A 17,771-nucleotide genomic window follows, 5' to 3' on the forward strand; every position below is an offset into this window, starting at 1 on the left:
AGAGTATCAGACAGTGTCATGGAGGAGAGGGCTACCAACGGCTGCTAGCTACAATGGCTATGCTCTGCCTCCACAACTGGGGCCAGCTACGCTTTTGAATGCTGGAAACCAGAGGTGTGGAGAGGGCTCTTGTGTTCAAATCCTGCATGTTGGTTTCTCACAGGCATTTGGCTGGCTCCTGTGAGAACAGGAGGCTGCAGGAGATGGCTATGGCTGCTATCTAAGGCTTTTGCTGCGGGAAAAGGGGCCAGTCACAGAATCACCAAATTGCAGAGATTAAGAGTCTCGTGCTCTGCCAACTGAGCTATCCCAATCAACCCAGATATTATGTTATTTGACCCAGAGGACCCATCTCTTCATTCCAAACATGCGGGCAGAGTTCAGTACTTAATGCCATTTATTTGTTGCATTTCACACACACAGAAGAGTGCCTTTGCAGCATGAAAGGCATTGAAGCTTCATATGAAAGAGCCATAGAACACAATACCAAAACACACTCCCTCCAAAAGATCAAAAATGTGTATCTCACAGTATGATCACCAACACCCCACCTTTCTTTTTGGTTTAATTCAGTAGTTTCAGCCAGACCTGCAGTTTCAGAATGCTAGCGGTTTGTTTCCTTTGTTCTCTACTCCCGTTTTTCTCATGCGTTGTGTCACTGTGGTGATCTTTTACTGCTTCGTTGTTTTGTGTTTTTGTGGGGAAAGGTGCAATAAAAATTCACTACCCTCCCAATTAACGATCAAAGGCCCGTGAGAACAGAAATGTTTTAGCCTGATGCTTAAAAGCACACAGCAGTGGAGCCAGGAATGCTTCTCTGGGACGTCATTCCCCACCAGGTCCTTGGCTCCCAGTTGCCGAAGAACAAGGACCCAAGGGTGGATTCTTTCCAAAGTCTTTGATGTTTAGGTTGGCTACATCTGTGAATCTGTGGTCTAAGGCACAGCAGGCAGTGCGCATAGGGAATCCAAGACATGGGTGCACAGAGGCAGGTGATATAACTACTCAAAGCTGAGGCAACCTAACACTGACACGCATACACACCCCATTTGCTATCCTATATTAAAGAATAAAGCCGGTTCAACCCAATACACACCAATGCTTCTTCAAGCACTTTGTCTTGAAGGCAGGGTCTGCTTCATCTATCTGTTCATCCTTCCTTTGGCACCTCTGGGACCTAGGTGATGGAGAGGATTCCCCTACCTTCTTTGGAGAGGCAGGGCTAGGGAAACCCAGCCAGATCAGCGGGGTATAAATATTATTATTATTATTATTATTATTATTATTATTATTATTATTATTATTATTATTATTATTATTATTAGAATAGGAATAATTTATTATTGGCCAAGTACATTTTCCAACATACTTGGAATTTGTTTCGGCTACATTGCAATGTAAACATACAGACACTGTTCCTCTCACAATACAAAGAAGCAAAGAAACCCCACCCATATTTTACCTCCCCTTAAGCTATACAACTACGAATTTAACAATTTAATGGCACAAGGGGAAAAACTATTCTTGTGCCTGGCCGATTTTGTATATGAAGTCCTGTAGCGACATCCAGATGGAAGTAAATCAAGCAGATGATGACCGGGACGTAAAGGATCTGCTACAATTCTCTCTGCTCTCTTCCTAACTCGGGTAGCATAAATTGTCTCTATTGAAGGCAAGCTAACACCAATTACCCTTTCTGCAATTCTTACAGCTCGTTGGAGCCTTTTCTTGTCTCTCTTGGAGGCTGTACCTCCAATAATAATAATAATAATTATTATTATTATGAGGGTGGTGTGAGAGGCACAGTACAGTGGTGGTGTCATAGATAGGTGCTGACAGCTGCGGAGGGAAAAGCAAGACTGCAGGGTCAGGCAGGACTTGTAAGGATGGGTGAATCAAGAGAACAGGTTGAGGGACCCCCCCCCCGACACTTGGATCCTGCCAGGACCCTCTCTGCAAAGCTGCCACCCCCCCCCCCCGATCTGGCAGAGGCCTCCCCATCTGGCTGGATCCCACCCACCCCCCAGGAAACCATCCATCTGCATCGTCCTGACTCGGCCACCCGAAGTGGGAGCCACCACTGAGAAGGCCCCGTTTGTGTGTTACCACCTTCTGATGATGCACATGGGTAGGTTCATGTGGGGAGAGGCGGTCCTTGTGAGGAAGACTTAAGCCCCCCTCCCACCCATCCCCAAGAGGAAATCTGGGGGACAGTTAAATGCAAAACATTTTGGACAAACGTTGCTCGAAGTGGCCTGTCTCTTAGTCTCTGACCTCACCACCTCTCGATGGGAATGAATCACACGTAAATTTCCTAGTGTGGTTGGTCTACCCCGGAGAGAGGGTTGCTTTAGCTGTAGCCCCCTGAATCTACAATACTCACCCCAGAGACGTCCACCTGACACCTGCATTGTAATTTCCCCCTCGCACCTGGTGAAAGCTTTTTTTAAAATGAAAATTCCCACCAGACCTTTTAAGAACTTTTAAACCATGACCTCCTTACTTTTTCTGCGTTGCCTCAATCTGTTGCTTTAATTTTATGCACTTGCATTATTTACCATTCTTCCATTATGCTTTTGTGTGATAAATTCTGTTTGAAAAATGGGGTTTTACAAAACACAAAGCCGCCTACTCCCATGTTTGGATTTTCCTTCCATTTTTGGATTCTTCCTTCCATTTTGCTTCTTTTTTCTTCCAGAAATCCGTCCTGATTGACCATGGCATCCGGCGACTGACTTTCCTTGTGGCGCAAAAGGTATTTTGATATCTCTCTCTGTCCCTCCATTTGCGCGTGTGTCTCATATTTTGCTTTTAAATGCAGTCTTCACGTTATTGCAAACCTTCTTTTTAATGGGGGTGAGTGGGAGAGGGAGGAGTCCTGTTCGTGATTGCTTTTTATTTTATTTGTGCATCTCCAACCGCGCAATGGTTTCTCAATAAGCTCTCTCTCTCGAGAAAATTAATTGAGAATTGAGGATGATGACAATATTGAGCTGCTTGTGATTTTTGCCTTAATTTGTTTTTAATTTATATACTAATTGCTAGCTTTCTTCTGCTTCCCCTCCTCCCCTTTATCCTTCCTGTCACCCTGCTCCGCCTTTCTGTGTGCCTCTCTCTCTTTTTATTTATTTATTGCCTATAAGGATTTCAGGAAACAGGTCAACTGTGAGGTGGACCAAAGATTTCATGTAAGTAAAAGTTGTTGGTTGGGAGGGATGGGGCGTTCTAGGTTAATTTTTATCTTTCAGTTTCTTAGTGTACTTGGAAAGGGTTTGTCTCCCCCCCCCCTTAAATTTATGTTTAAGAGAGGGATGGACCTGCAGAAGTTTATTTACAGTGTTTACAAATCAGTCCTAAGGCAGGCCCCGCTGTTGGACTCGTACTCTTAAAAGGACGTAGCATACGAGGAAAAGGGAAAGGGAGGGAGGAGGGAAAAGCAAGCTCAAGAACAAGTTCTTGAAAGTTTCGGCCATTGTCAATGTCTTGCCATTGGTAATGTTGTGAAACTCCTCCCATCACCCATCAGCCCAGCCTGACCAGTGCTCACTGACGATGGGAGCTGACGTCCAGTAATAACTGCAATGCAGTCTCTCCATCCTTGACTTAGACCAATCTGTCGACCGTGGAGCAGGCACATGTCCAGAAGCAGGACAACTTAAGGCAGCGATACCAGATGAGGCCACAATGGCCTGGATGCATAGGGAAAAAATCCTAGTGTTCAATGTCAGAAGAAGATTAGAATTGTAGAGTTGGAAGGGACCCTGTGGGTCATCGAGTCAACACCCTGCAAGGCAGGATCGAACCCGTGACCTTGGGAGTTATTATAAGCGCCACACTCTAACTGGTTGAGCTGACTGGCGTTTATAGTGAAGATGCTTTGCAGGTGGAAGAGCTCTAGGTTAACCGTCCTTAGCATCTCTAATGCAAAGAATCTTAGGTAGCAAGGTTAGGAGGTTTTTGGCCTGAGACCTCATGAGAGCTGTTTCCAGTCAAAGTTTGTCAGGGATAGGGAAGCTGTGGGCCCTCCTGATGTTGCTGCTCTCCCATAACACAAAGAGCAGTTGTTCCCTTGTTGAAACTGTTAAAGAATTTACCGGTCAGAGATTCTGTGAGCATAGCTTGAAATCTAACCTGGGAAACACATGCCCAACAGGTGAATTATTGCAGATTAGCTGCCCCTTTATGGTTGGGCTGAATTTTTATGTACCCATTTTAGGATTAGTAGGCCTTCATATAGCCCATTTTGGCATCTTCAGCCCCCCCCCCCCCCGCCAAGTGTATCATGGATCGTGTAACTGTTTGATGAACTGCGGGGTTAATTGTTGGTACAATATTTTAGGGCGGTGTGTGTTTTGATCATTATGATCAGCTGTTATGCTGTGCACTGTTTTGGATTCTTCATACGGGTGAAACTCGAAAAATTAGAATATCGTGGAAAAGTCCATTTATGTAAGCAATTGTTTTCATTAGCTACTGGAGTTTAATATATGAGATAGACTCATGACATGCAAAGCGAGATATGTCAAGCCTTTGTTTGTTATAATTGGGTTGATTATGGCATACAGCTGATGAAAACCCCAAAGTTGAAATTGTTAATTTGGGGTTCTCATCAGCTGTACACCATAATCATCACAATTATAACAAATAAAGGCTTGACATATCTCGCTTTGCATGTCATGAGTCTATCTCATATATTAGTTTCACCTTTTAAGTTGAATTACTGAAAGAAATGAACCTTTCCATGATATTCTAATTTTTTCAAGTTTCACCTGTATATTCCAAGTCCAACTTGGCATATTCAGCAAAAATGACCCCATAGATCTTACGGTCAGAAATATATTTAGCTATTAAAGCTAAACAAGCAAACCTCCCCCACTCTTTTTTTTACTGTTGTTGTTTTATCTGAGCTATGCTATCAATATTCTCTTCAGTTTACTTCATATATGCAGTCTATTTTTTATTATTAAGTTTTTGACTGTTTTAATTGATAATTTTAATTTTTGTTGCAAATCGCCCAGAGGTTTCATTACAATCAAGTGGTATATACATTTTGTTAAATAAATTTTAAAAGTGTGAATTTTTATCCTACCTGTCCTACCAAACAAGCTTTTTGGAGGGTGGGTGGGTTCAACAACAGAACCGCAAACAATACAAACTAAAACGAAGGCGTATTTTTAAAATGTGAGCATCTGAAAACAGCTATCGCAACACAGGCTTTCTTGGTCCAGTCTCCATCTGCTTCTCTCCTTCCTTTGTGTTCCCTCCACTTTAAAAATAGATATCACTGAAAATATTTTTCTCTTGTTTGGGGTTAGGACTATTAGCCGCGCTCTGTGGAGTAATAAGGGAGATTAGGCTGCAGGCAAAAGGAAAAGAGCAAGAGTATTTTGTCCCCTGTGTGTGTGTGCACGCACACACACACACACACACAAGCCTCTCCCAGAATGCTTTGTGTAGTGTGAGCCGCTTTGCCTGAGTTTTATTGATGGGAGCGAACTTAAAACGTACACACAGATACCAATCAATCAACAGCTTTAAGACAGGAAGCAGGGGAAAGTCAGGAGAGCTTAAGCAAGAACCCGGAGGCTTTAGCAAGGAGAAATCGGAGCGGTTTGAGAGAATAAAAATGGATAAGTTGAGGAAGGGGAGAGTTTTTCTGAGTGCTTGCGAATAAATCCACATGCTTTGCCTCCAGGTTGCAGGGGGAAGTCCTGCTTGGATTCCTCGGCGGCAGCTTTTAAAGGCAAAAGGAAGGGCAGAAATATAGTCAGAAAGGAAAGGCTGCATTGCACCTCAGGACAGACTACCTCGCAAGCCCGGGGAATGCAGGAAGGAAGCTGCCCTAACGCAGAGAGACTGTTGATCCTTGTAGCTCATTCCAAGGGCCACCATATTCCCCCATGGGTGGCGGGCAGGGCAGGAAGCAAGAGAGGGTGGGTGGTGGTCTAGGGAGAATCCCGAGGGCCAGTCCAACAGCCCTGGAGGGCCACATTTGGCCTCCAGGACTGAGACTTCCAATCCCAGGTCTAGCTCTATATTATCCGACATCAGGGTGGGGCATGTGTCCTTCCAGCCAGGGTGACGAGAGCTGTTGTCCCAACAACAGGGTTTCAAGCGAGAGTCTTTCCCAGCGCTGCCTGGGTATAGCAAGACATGAACTTGGGGCGTTTTGCATGTCTGGCTTCTTACGGGGTGAAACTTGCCACCAGCTTCGTCTTCCTTTGCTTCAGTGTCGCCCTTGTAGAACTCAGCTGGGAGGAGGATGGGGACAAAGCCAGAATTCTCTGGCTCTCCCTGCTGTTGGGGCTCCTTGCCTTCTGCCCCACCAGTTCATACGGGTACCAACCGCCCCTGCTTTCTGAGCCATCTTCCTGGGAAAGCAAGGCTTGAACTTCTGATCAGACAACTTATGGCCTTGTTCAGATGGGCCGGTTCCTGCTGGTGGAGATGCTCTGTGTTTCGCAGAGGAGGTCTCTTGTGTCGAGATATTTTTTGGAGAGCTTTGCCTTGCCCTTCGGAGAGTCTTTGGCTCGGTCATTAATAGCCCCTCCTCTTCGTTACTGGACCGCCTGTCAACGTAACTCAGGGGCCTCGGCTTGGGTTTGTTTTGTGTTTTAATTACAGTCTATATAATTAGTTCTCAGCATGTTGAGGTAATAGAGAGCTGCTCCAGCAAGCTTCCAATTTCCTCATCTCATTAGGTTTTTAACGCGATTATTAGTATAATAACCAGCTATGATGATTTTTTTTTTCTCGTGTAGCTTTCTGCATTCTCCAATTTGCAGGGTGTCTTGATTGGTTAATTTAGGCGAATTATTCTGATTGTCTTGATGATGGTTGGTTGATTAGAACACAGCGGGGGCATAATTCCTCCATCTAGGAAGGGAGATTTCTTTATTTTTTTATTTTTTGGGAGGGGGGAATTTTGGTAGCAAAACCCTGAGGATTTGTGTGTTTGTGCGCATGTGCACATTTAGTTACTATATTTGCCCGAACATGTTAGATGGGAGGTCTTCTTTAGGGAAAAAAAATATTAAATTGCATTAGCAATAGCATGTGCATGAGTGCTAGAAGGACAAATTGGCAGCATTTGGAGGGTAAGGCAAGAGGGGCATTTTCATTATCTTCCTAATCACTTCCTCTCCCCCCCCTTACCTTCCTCCTGGAAACTGTAGTTTGTTAAGGGTACTGTGAGTTGCTAGGAGACTTTTTACAAACTACAACTCCCAGGATTCTTTGGGGGGAAGCCGTGGCTGTTGAAGTGGCATAGGAGTTCTTTAAATGAATGCCATGGATGCATCCTATGATCTTCTATGTCCTAGCTGCCTTTTAGGCCTCAACCAACTTTTGCAAATACAGGGGCATACCTAAGCTGCAAACGTCATATTCCTTGAATATCAGTTTTAACAGTCATGGCTTCCCCTGAGGAATTATGGGAAATGGAGTTGGCCCAAGTGCAAAGAGAATTTTCTCTTGGATATACTTATGTCTTCCACACTCCTCCAAACTGAATGGCAAAGCAGCTTTAGGCTGCAATGCTGTGTCAGCTTCACCTGGGAGTAAGTTCTGTTGAACTCCATGGGAGTTGTAGTCCAAAACATTTGGAAAGCACCTGGTTGGGAAAGGCTATGTTAAACCATGGTTTAGTGTGAGATGTGAACACAGCCATTAAATAATACTCAGACCTCTGTAAAATATTTGGCTTTCCTGCTCCCCTCTTAAGATTTGTGTTTAAAATCTAAAAGGTTTGGTTTTTTTAAAGAGCGATCTATTGGAGAGCAATGTTCAAGGGCAGCTTAAAATCAGAAATTAAAGCAACAGCAGTGTATTTTTTAAAAGCTGGTTGACTTTTTAAATGGTGGTTTTGTTGGTGTGTGGGATCGTTCTTTTTAACAATGGTGACTATGGTTAGAACACCCTTGCTATCTATAGGTGAGAGAGTAATGGCAGGTGATGTTTTCTGAGGCTAATTTCACTCTTTCTCTTTTTGGGACAGAGGGAATTCCCCAAATTTTTCACATTCCGGGCGAGGGATAAGGTAAGCACTAGCTAATTCACTGCTTCTGTCTTCTGAGTTGGAAATGGATTCATATCCTCAAAGCAACACTTTGCCCAAACACATAGCATACCAACAACTTTCCAAAATATAGAAAGTGTGTGATACAGATACACATCAATGTAATTATTTGTCTTTGTACTTCTAAGCTTAGCAACGTAATCTTTATACCATTTTTAATATTGTAATTTACTTTCTATTATCTGTCAATCTGTCTGTGTTCATAAATTATATCCTGCCCACTCCTACAAATCATCCAAATATATGTATGGTTGGATTTCCATTCCCAGTTTGAAGAAGACAGAATCTACCGCCACTTGGAACCGGCATTGGCCTTCCAGCTGGAACTCAACCGCATGCGCAACTTTGACCTCACCGCCATTCCATGTGCCAACCACAAGATGCATCTCTACCTGGGCGCCGCAAAAGTCGAGGCGGGTGCTGAGGTTACCGACTACAGGTTCTTTGTGCGGGCGATCATCCGGCACTCGGACCTGGTTACCAAGGTGGGCTTTTCTGATTTATTAGCAAGACACACGGCCTGATGACAAGGTGCTCCACGTGCTTATTTTAAGGTGTTGCCATTTACAAGTAACTCTCCATTCATGCGGGGCTTACGTTCCGAGGCACCACGCACCTATGTGAAATCACGTATATTGGGAACGCCATTGAGAAAGCCTGCAAACACCCTCTAAACCTCTGGAAGCCCTTGAAAAACCTCTGAAAAACCAGCAGCACTTACTAGACCACCAAACTCCCACTCCCTCCAAACGTTGCTCAAACTCCCAACTCTCCACTGGCCTTGAAAGGTCAGTGGGAAAGCTCCTGGGATTACACTTGCAAAGGCTCCTGGGATTGCTAGGTGCCGTTTTGCAATTTTCACATGCTTCTATGGTGTTTTTTGCCCTTTTCTGTGCCCCTTCCAGGTTTTGTTTGTGATGAGCATGTGCACAGTGACACGTGTTTTGAATCCACGTAAATGGAGAGTTGCCTTTATTACATTTTCTTTTTTGGTGTTCTGTCATGTCTCGTGTAAATCACCCTAAGAACTGCTTGTGGGCTTCCCATCTTTGAGAACCAGATGCTGGACTAGATGACCCTTTGGCCGGATCCAGCTGCAGGGCTCTTCTTATGTAGAGTCCGTTAATATTTCTAACCATCACCAGCTGCTAGGCCCTATGCCTGTGCTTTACCTCCACTGCAGCTGACTAGTAGCTGGGAATTGGAGAGGGTGCTGCTGTGCTCAGGTCCTGCTTTTGGGCTCTTACGCTACCCACAGTGGCTGTGTTCTGCTCCCACTGTCAGAGGCAGCGAGCTTCTGAATACCAGCTGCACAAAACCAAAGGAAGGGAGTGTGCTCTCGTGCTCAGGCCCCGCTTGCAAGCTCATGAGTGGTTACTACGAGAACAGGATGCTGGACTAGATGGGCCTTTGGCCGGATCCAGCAGGGTTCCACTTAACGCCTTAAAGACAAATACATGGAGGATTAAGGTGGCCGCTAGTTGCGAAGCTGTACTCTTCCTCTGTTGTCCCAGGGGCTGTGCCTCTGAACGCCAGTTGCAATCGGGGAGAGTTGCTCTTTGCGCTCAAGCCCTGGCTTGCGAACTTCCCATAGGGGCGTTTGGTTGGCCGCTGGGAGGTCAGGATGCTCGCTGGCCTGATCCAGCAGCAAAGCTCTTCTGTTATCCTTAAATAACGGCTTGGTTTCTCTGCCCGCAGGAGGCGTCCTTCGAATATCTGCAGAACGAGGGGGAGCGCTTGCTTCTGGAAGCCATGGACGAGCTGGAGGTGGCTTTCAACAACACCAATGTGCGCACGGACTGCAACCACATCTTCCTCAACTTCGTCCCGACGGTCATTATGGACCCATCAAAGGTAAGCTGGTCCCTTGACAGTGAGATGGAGATACAAATGGCTTTCCGCCGTCCAGTTAAAAAAAAACCCCACGTTTTCATTGCCCCAAGCATTTGGGGTAAATCAGTGAGGTTGGTTACTCTTTTGAGGCTGTTACGTTTGTTTTTTTAATTACCTTTTAATGACTGTTTTAAGTCACACATACGTATGTATTAATTTGATTTCATTCCTGCCCCACCCTTCTCCTCCAAAGAGCTCAAGTGGTCCTCCCCTTCCCCATTCTGTCCTTACAACAACCCTGAGTGGTAGGTTAGGTGGAGAGGCAGGGACTGGGTCCATGGCAGAGTGGGGATTTGAGCTCTGCTGTGCCAAGTCCTAGACCCACACCCTGACCACTCTACAACCCTAGCTTTCAATATTGCAATTTTTTGTGTTTTTTGCTAGTCTGGAAACTGTTCTGAGGTCACTATGAAGCCAGACTTCACGAAACTTTGGCCCTCCGGATGTTGCCATGGAGTCCAGAAACATCCAGAGGGCCACAGGTTGCCCACTGCTGCTATAAAGTGATGATGGAAACTGGATCTCTGTTCCAACATGCCGGCATTTGGAAAGCTTAACACTGCCTTTGGACTTCTGGTCCTTGTTAACCTGATTTGCTGATGATATGGCCCCGTCTTTTCCGTATTTTTGCATGAGGCTCTGTGGTTTATTTTTCTTGTCTCTTTTCAAGCATTACAGGAAATTGTGGTTTTCTGTTCAGGATCGACTAAGAGACATTTGCTTAAGTTATGTGCTTGCGAAATATTTGAAATGGGCTAAATAAAGGAATATGCTTTCCCTCTCCTAAATAAAGGAATATAAAGTGAAAAAATAAAGTGATGAAGGGAGTTCTACAAAACTGTATAGCAGCTAAGATGAATAAGTAATTATGTGGGAGGGTTGTATGTTTGGGACTTGACAGAGGTAGGGAATCCATATTTTGCATTTAAGTGTTGTGCTGGGGTCTCATCTGTACTGTACATTTTAAGCAGTATCATACCACTTTAACTGCCATGGCTTCCCCCTCCTAAGAATATTGAGAACTCTTAATTTGTTAAGAATGCTGAGAGTTGTTAGGAGACCCCATGCCCCTTAGAGCTACAGTTCTCAGAGTTGCTCAGAGGTTGATCCCTCTTCTTAGGGAACTCAGGAAATGGCAGATTCTCTTGAGGGGCATAGGGGCCTCCAAACAACTCACAGCACCTGAAAGAAAATACATTTCCCATGGCTGTTTATAGCTGTATGGTACTGCTTTAAATAGGGACGTGGGTGGCGCTGTGGTCTACACCACTGAGCCTAGGGCTTGCCAACCAGAAGGTCGGCGGTTCGAAACCCTGCGACGGGGTGAGCTCCCGTTCTTCGGTTCCAGCTCCTGCCAACCTAGCAGTTTGAAAGCACGTCAGAGTGCAAGTAGATAAATAGGTATTGCTATTTATCTACTTGCACTCTGGTGGGAAGGTAAATGGCGTTTCCCTGCGCTGCTCTGGTTTGCCAGAAGTGGCTTAGTCATGCTGGCCACATGACCCGGAAGCTGTCTGCGGACAACGCCAGCTCCCTCGGTCTATAGAAAGAGATGAGCATGCAACCCCAGAGTCGTCCGCGACTGGACCTAATGGTCAGGGGTACCTTTACCTTTACCTTTACTGCTTTAAATATATAGTGCAGGTGGGGACTGGTCTAAGGTAGCCCAGAGCTGAAGTAGCAAGTCTGGCTCTTTGTACCACAGGCTGGCTATGGTTCCTCTTTCCTTCTGGCCCGCCACATGACTGAGGGTGGGTCGCCCCATGCCTTGACTGCCACCCGCCTCCAGTTAGAAAAACTGGATTAGCAGCGTATTTGATGCAAGGAGCGTGGCAAGGCACTTCTCTGACTGTTCCGCTTCTCAGGTGCTTCCAAGCCCCGCTGGGGTTTCCTTTTGCAGGAGCTGCGGGAAGAGTGTCCCCCAGAGGGGCTTTGGGAAAAGAGGCAGTTTGAGAGAGAACATTAAGACCTGCCTTCCGATTGCCTTGCTTTTAATATGCACTATTTACCAAACAGCAGTATATTAGAAAGTTTAATAAAACGGCAGAGGAACGGGCCTCCGAGCGGTAATTGCCTTGTTGATTTAAGGCGTCGTAGCTGCAGTGAAACGCAGGGGCATAAATGTTTTTGTTTTTTTTTAAAGGAAATGTTTGCAGAGAGTTTTGCTCTTAATGCTGCTCTCTGGTTTCTTGGAATATTAAGAAGATGGGGGGTGAGGATTTTATAGGCTCGAAGAACTGGGAGGTACTCGAATCTAGTCATCTAGTCCCAGGGTGGTGCAACGTGCAGCCTGAGGGCCACAAGCGAGCCTCAAGGCCTTTTTGGGGAGATGGGAGGTCTCTAGGACTTTGCGAGAACCTCGGACCTCCTTCCCAAAGCCTGGTGCCTTGCTGAGCTGGCTTTGGGAAGGCAGCGCAAGGGCTGGGGTAGCCCTCCAATTTTGGCCTCGCTTCCTCCCTGCTGTGCGCTGTGTGCAGCCCTCAGGTACTGCTTGGTATGAAAAGTTGGGCCATCCTGATCTAGCCTAGCCCATTGCTCAGTGCAAGATCCTCCAGTGAGAAAGAGCCCACCGCACAGGAAGCTGCCATGTACTGAGGCCACTGGTCCATCTGCGTTGTCTACAGGAGTGCTTCAACCTTGTTTCTTCTGCTGCTGCTGGACCACAGCTTCCATCGCCCCCAGCCATTGGCTGAGCTGGCAGAGGGACCTGAAGGGAGTTGTAGTCCAACAGTAGCTGGGCAGCCAAGGTTGAAGCTGTCCAGGTCTACTCTGAATGGAGGCTGCTCTCCAGGGTTTCAGCCTGGGGACAGTCTCAGCCCCACCCGGAGATGCCAGGGATCGAATGCGAGACCTTCTGCATGCAAAGCAGATGCTCTGCGAACGAGCACTTTACACAGGAGAGGAAATCCACGCAGTTTGTACAGGTTTCACCCACACTCTGCACTGCTTGCAGTAATGGTTAACCCGGACCTCTCCGTGACCGTAGTCTTTTCTTGCCCCCATCATTCAGATCGAAGAGTCTGTACGGAGCATGGTGATGCGCTACGGCAGCCGCTTGTGGAAGCTCAGAGTCCTCCAGGCGGAGCTGAAGATCAACATTCGGTTGACGCCAACCGGCAAGGCGATTCCCATCCGCCTCTTCCTGACCAATGAGTCCGGTTATTATCTAGACATAAGTCTGTACAAAGAGGTGACGGACTCTAGAACGGCACAGGTATGGCAACTTAAATCGTGCAGCTGTGGGATTACATTTGACAGCGGGGGGCGGAGACAAATTCTCTTTGGTCATTATTGTTTGCCAAGTTCCAGCTTCAATGTTCCAGCCAGTAAAGAACAGAGGTTCTACAAAACAGCTCCGTTGGTGCTGCTTGGGGAGTTGAGAGTTGTTAGGAGACACACACACACACACACACACCGTTCCCCTCACAGAGCCACAATTCCCAGAGGGGTTGACTGTTAAACCACTCTGGGAATTGAAGCTCTGTGCAGGGAATAGGGGTTCCCGCTAACAACTCTTAGCACTCAGGAGAAACTGCAGATTCTCTAGGGCAGCAGTTCCAAATCAGTGGCCTGCAGATCCCAGGGGGTCCGTGTAACCCACCCAGGGCATCTGTGGCACTGTTGACATAACAAAAACTACCACAGAGACATCAACGTTTTCAAAAGTAGGGGGCCCATGTCTTGGCTTTTGAAAAATGGGGGGTGGGATGGCGGCGGCGGTCTCCGGTACTTAGCTAATTGGGAACCACTGCTCTAGCAGACACAATACTGCTTTTAGATGTGTGGTGCAGATGGAGTCTAAAGGAGACACATCTGTAGAATTCCCTGCCACACGGCCAGCTGATGGCTGCCAGCTTGGATGACTTTTAAAGTGGGGTTAGACAAGTAGGGCAAGGCTCCGTTCTGCCTCCTCTGTGGGGACCACGAGTGGAGAGGGGACTCTGTTGTGCTCAGGTCCTTCTCGCTTCCCAGAGGCATCTCTTCGGCCACAGTGAGAACAGGATGCTGGACGAAATGAGCCATTTGGCTGATCCATCAGGGCTCTTCTTATTCTCATACGTTATTGATGTCAGAAGTGGGTAGCCATGGAAATTCTCCCCGCAGTTTAGGACCCTGCATGATCTGGGGGCGGTGGGGGGCAGATGCTGGGATATATTGAAGTGTAGACCATTCCCCGTGGCACCCCCTAAATTGTGTTCCTCTTTCCTCACAGAGGTCCACCAAGCATTACATAGTTTTCACCGTATGCTTAAGGCACCACCTCTTAACCCTGGGCTTCTAAGATTCCTACCACCACTACGGTGTGATGTCTGTATAATTCTTTTATTTGATTTTGAGCTGTTACTTTGCATTTTGACATTGTATGATCCGTGTTGTTCTCACTGCCCCTGAGACCTTACGCTGTGAGGGGCAGATAAGAATTCTCCTTAAATAAAACAAATTAACATTAATATAATTCTCTGAGAAAACTATGGGTTATTCTCCCCCCCCCTTTTTAATTTTTGGTCATTCATAGATTTGTTTGGGGACATATGACTGCCCTGAGATGCATGTGGGTTTAGCTTTGGGCAGTAAATTGTCTGTTGTTATTGTTTCTTTCTCTTGTTTCGTTAAGGTTAACAGGGACAGGCGTCTTCTCTAAAGCTTTGCATTCTTGCAACTGCTTTGCTAAGTCTAGCCTGGTGTGTTGTTGTTTGTTGCCAGGTGGGCAGTGGAGAACAAGTGGCCCTTGGGGACAAGAGCTGCAGCATGGTTCCTAGAGAAGGTTCTGAAAAGGGTCGGGGAGAGAAGGCGTAGTTTAGAGTGAAATAAATGCAACATTCTACACTTCAGTGTTAGCATGTAGTCTGTTAGAATACATAATTATAATTATTTATTTATACATTCATACTGAACCTTTTCTCCAAGGAGCTTGAGGCGGCATGCATGGTTCTCCATTTTATCCTCACAATAACCCTGTGAGGCAGGTTAGGCTGACAGATCACCCAGTGAGCTTTCATGGATTTGAACCAGGGTCCTAGTCACACACTCTAACCCAGGGGTCAGCAAGGTTTATCTTGCCTGGGCCGGTTCACTTCAGCGGAGATCCCTCTGTGGGCCAGATCACGCGCGCACCTGCGATTTCCGGCTTCTGCGCAGACGCGATTTCTGGCGCCACAGAAGCAAGTCCCTGTGCCGCACTGTGCCGGTTTAGCGCAGTGCGCGGGGACTCGCCAAGCGGGCGGTTCGGGGGTGAATCGTGGCCCGGTTAAACGACCCCCATGGGCCTCTTGCAGCCCATGGGCCTTAGGTTGCCGACCCCTGCTCTAACCCACTGCACCATGCTGTCTGTCTGTATTAGTGCTTTGCCTAATTGCATTCTGCTCCATAAACTGGAAAGTGGCTGGTTTGGGGACTTGTTGATAAATGGCGCCAGCGTTATTATGAAGACTGAGCATGTGTGTGTGTGTGTGTGTGTGTAGGAGGAGTGGTGGTTTGTACAGCAGCGCACATTTCTGAACCCAGGACCACTGCCTGGAGAATACCATCCTCAAGAAGCCACTCATCCCATAGCCTTTCCTGTATGGCGGGATGTAACAACACAGCCGTGGGGCCTTGTCTGATGCACTAACGTCAAATTGGCTTTAATTGTGGGTGTGTGTCTCCTTGTCTAGATTATGTTCCAGGCTTACGGCGATAAGCAAGGGCCACTACACGGAATGTTGATCAACACTCCGTATGTGACAAAGGACCTGCTCCAGTCCAAGAGATTCCAGGCACAGTCATTGGGGACGACGTATGTCTACGACATCCCCGAAATGTTCCGACAGGTAAGAACTGCCCACCTGGACTCGCTGCTAGAACACGAATCCTTGTAATAGTGGGAAACCACGGTTTCCTGTTGCATCTGAACTAAGCAATGAAGAGTGGGGTTTTCTATTATTTTTTAAAAATGTAACGAAAGCTTATTATTTCTCTCTCCCTTCCCCAAAACACCTTCAGTCTTTAATTAAACTCTGGGAATCCATGAAAGACTTTGCGACCCTGCCTGCTCCTCCACTGCCTTCTGACCTGCTGACATACACAGAGCTGGTGCTGGACGACCAAGGCCAATTGGTGCATATGAACAGGCTGCCTGGAGGAAATGAGGCAAGTTCCAGTAGGCTGGCTGACTGTGGCGTGGGTAATATGGGTGGGGCTGGGGGTGGCAGAATGAAACTGGGCGGCTCGCATCCTGAACAGGGAGCTCAATAGAACCTGCGGCATTTGCACTGATCTGACCTGCAAGGCAGCTCTCGGGATTTCTGAAATATTTGTGTGTGTGTGTGTGTGTGTTTTGCTTAAGGCATTTCTTTCTCTCTTTTTTTACAGTAATTTTAAATTGGTTTTTGCATGACGTAACAAAACAGAAAGTAGAAGGGAAAAAACCCACATTGCATTGGTTTCCTCAACCTCGGCCCTCCCGATGTTTTTGGCCTACAACTCCCATGATCCCTAGCTAGCAGGACCAGTGGTCAGGGATGATGGGAATTGTAGTCTCAAAATATCCAGAGGGCCGAGGTTGAGGAAGCCTGGTATACACGATACTGTGAAACATCATTCAGGATAATCCCAGAAGGGCTGTGTGAGAAAAAAGGAATAAATGGAACAATTGCATTAAGCCAGGGGTCAGAAATGCTTAGGTATGGTGTCTGCCCACAGGGGACGTTGGAAATCTGGAAAATGAATCCCACTGTCCATACGAGTGATAATGGTGATGGAAGGGTGCCAAATTAAAGAGAGAGGGTTCTTTCTTAGAGGTCACCTCTCCTGTTCTATAACTTTATCTGGCACCACTAGATTCCAAATTCAGATAAACCCTGGAGACTCTATATACCCTTTCTCCCTCCGGTGCCACCAAGCAGATAATTATATCTTAGTTTATACCATACCTGTTGCATGGTGTCCGGAAAGAGCAACAATGGGTTTACCCCTGGAATCTGGAGGGATAATTTGCTGAACTATGGTGGAAATTTCCTGGAATACTTTCCACCAAAAACCATGCACAATCATGAGTGGTGGAGACCCCCCTGCTTTGCACATGGAACATCCCAGATTCAGTCGCCAATGGCATCTCTAGGCAGGGTTTGAAAGGGCAACCCTGGAGATCTGCTGCCAGTCAGTGTGGACAGTACTGGGCTAGATACCCGTGGTCTCGTTCGCTCTTAAGGCATAGTCCTGTGTCTCCTCTCTCTTGTTAGACATGGACTAACATTTTAGTCCACATCTTAGTCCACTGGACTAACATTTTAGTCCACTGCTGTGACGCAGTGGCAGAACGTCCTCCTCGCGTGCAGAGGGTTCAGTCCCCAGTGGCATCTCAGGCAGAGCTGGGAGCGTCCCTGCATCCGAAATCCTGGACACCAGCTAAATCTGCTGGTCTGACTCAGTATAGGGCAACTTTATATATTGTAAATATCTGTCCCAGGTTAATGGGTCTGTTGGGCAGCGTTGGGGTGGTTTTTTTTTGTTATTGTTCTGCAGAATTTTTTCAACTCTTCCCACCTGATTGGCGTTCAGGAAGGTTTAAGGCGTCGCGAAACATGCCTTGCCGCTGCTAAATTGGAAGGAAGGGTTTTAAGAGATGTCCTCCCAATGCCTCCACGACCGAACCCTTTAAAAATGTTTTATATATTTTCCTCCTTGCAAACGGGGACAGTGCTACAGTGCAGCATGAAGGTCTTGGCATGTTTCTGCTCTCCCCCTCCCCACACCGGCCGGTCTCTCTCCCCCCTCTCCTCCTTCCTTTTCTTCTCTCATTTGGCATTTGGAGTGGTTGGAG

General features: G+C 46.7%; 1 protein-coding gene across 7 annotated transcripts in view; it reads left to right on the forward strand.

The window, feature by feature from the left end:
* ACACA (acetyl-CoA carboxylase alpha) overlaps positions 1-17,771 on the forward strand; it is a 180,608-nt gene that overhangs the window by 84,777 nt on the left and 78,060 nt on the right. For 5 of the 7 annotated variants that reach the window (XM_033171920.1, XM_033171921.1, XM_033171924.1 and 2 more), the window contains 8 exons: positions 2,699-2,755; positions 3,144-3,188; positions 7,997-8,038; positions 8,347-8,562; positions 9,776-9,931; positions 12,981-13,184; positions 15,625-15,780; positions 15,953-16,099. In XM_033171920.1, coding sequence (XP_033027811.1) covers positions 2,699-2,755; positions 3,144-3,188; positions 7,997-8,038; positions 8,347-8,562; positions 9,776-9,931; positions 12,981-13,184; positions 15,625-15,780; positions 15,953-16,099 — 1,023 coding nt within the window. The remainder of the gene's footprint in view (positions 1-2,698; positions 2,756-3,143; positions 3,189-7,996; positions 8,039-8,346; positions 8,563-9,775; positions 9,932-12,980; positions 13,185-15,624; positions 15,781-15,952; positions 16,100-17,771) is intronic. The other 2 variants (XM_033171922.1, XM_033171923.1) reach the window with 1 other exon arrangement.

This window comes from Lacerta agilis, chromosome 15, assembly GCF_009819535.1.
Source record: "Lacerta agilis isolate rLacAgi1 chromosome 15, rLacAgi1.pri, whole genome shotgun sequence".
Classification (NCBI taxonomy): domain Eukaryota; kingdom Metazoa; phylum Chordata; class Lepidosauria; order Squamata; family Lacertidae; genus Lacerta; species Lacerta agilis.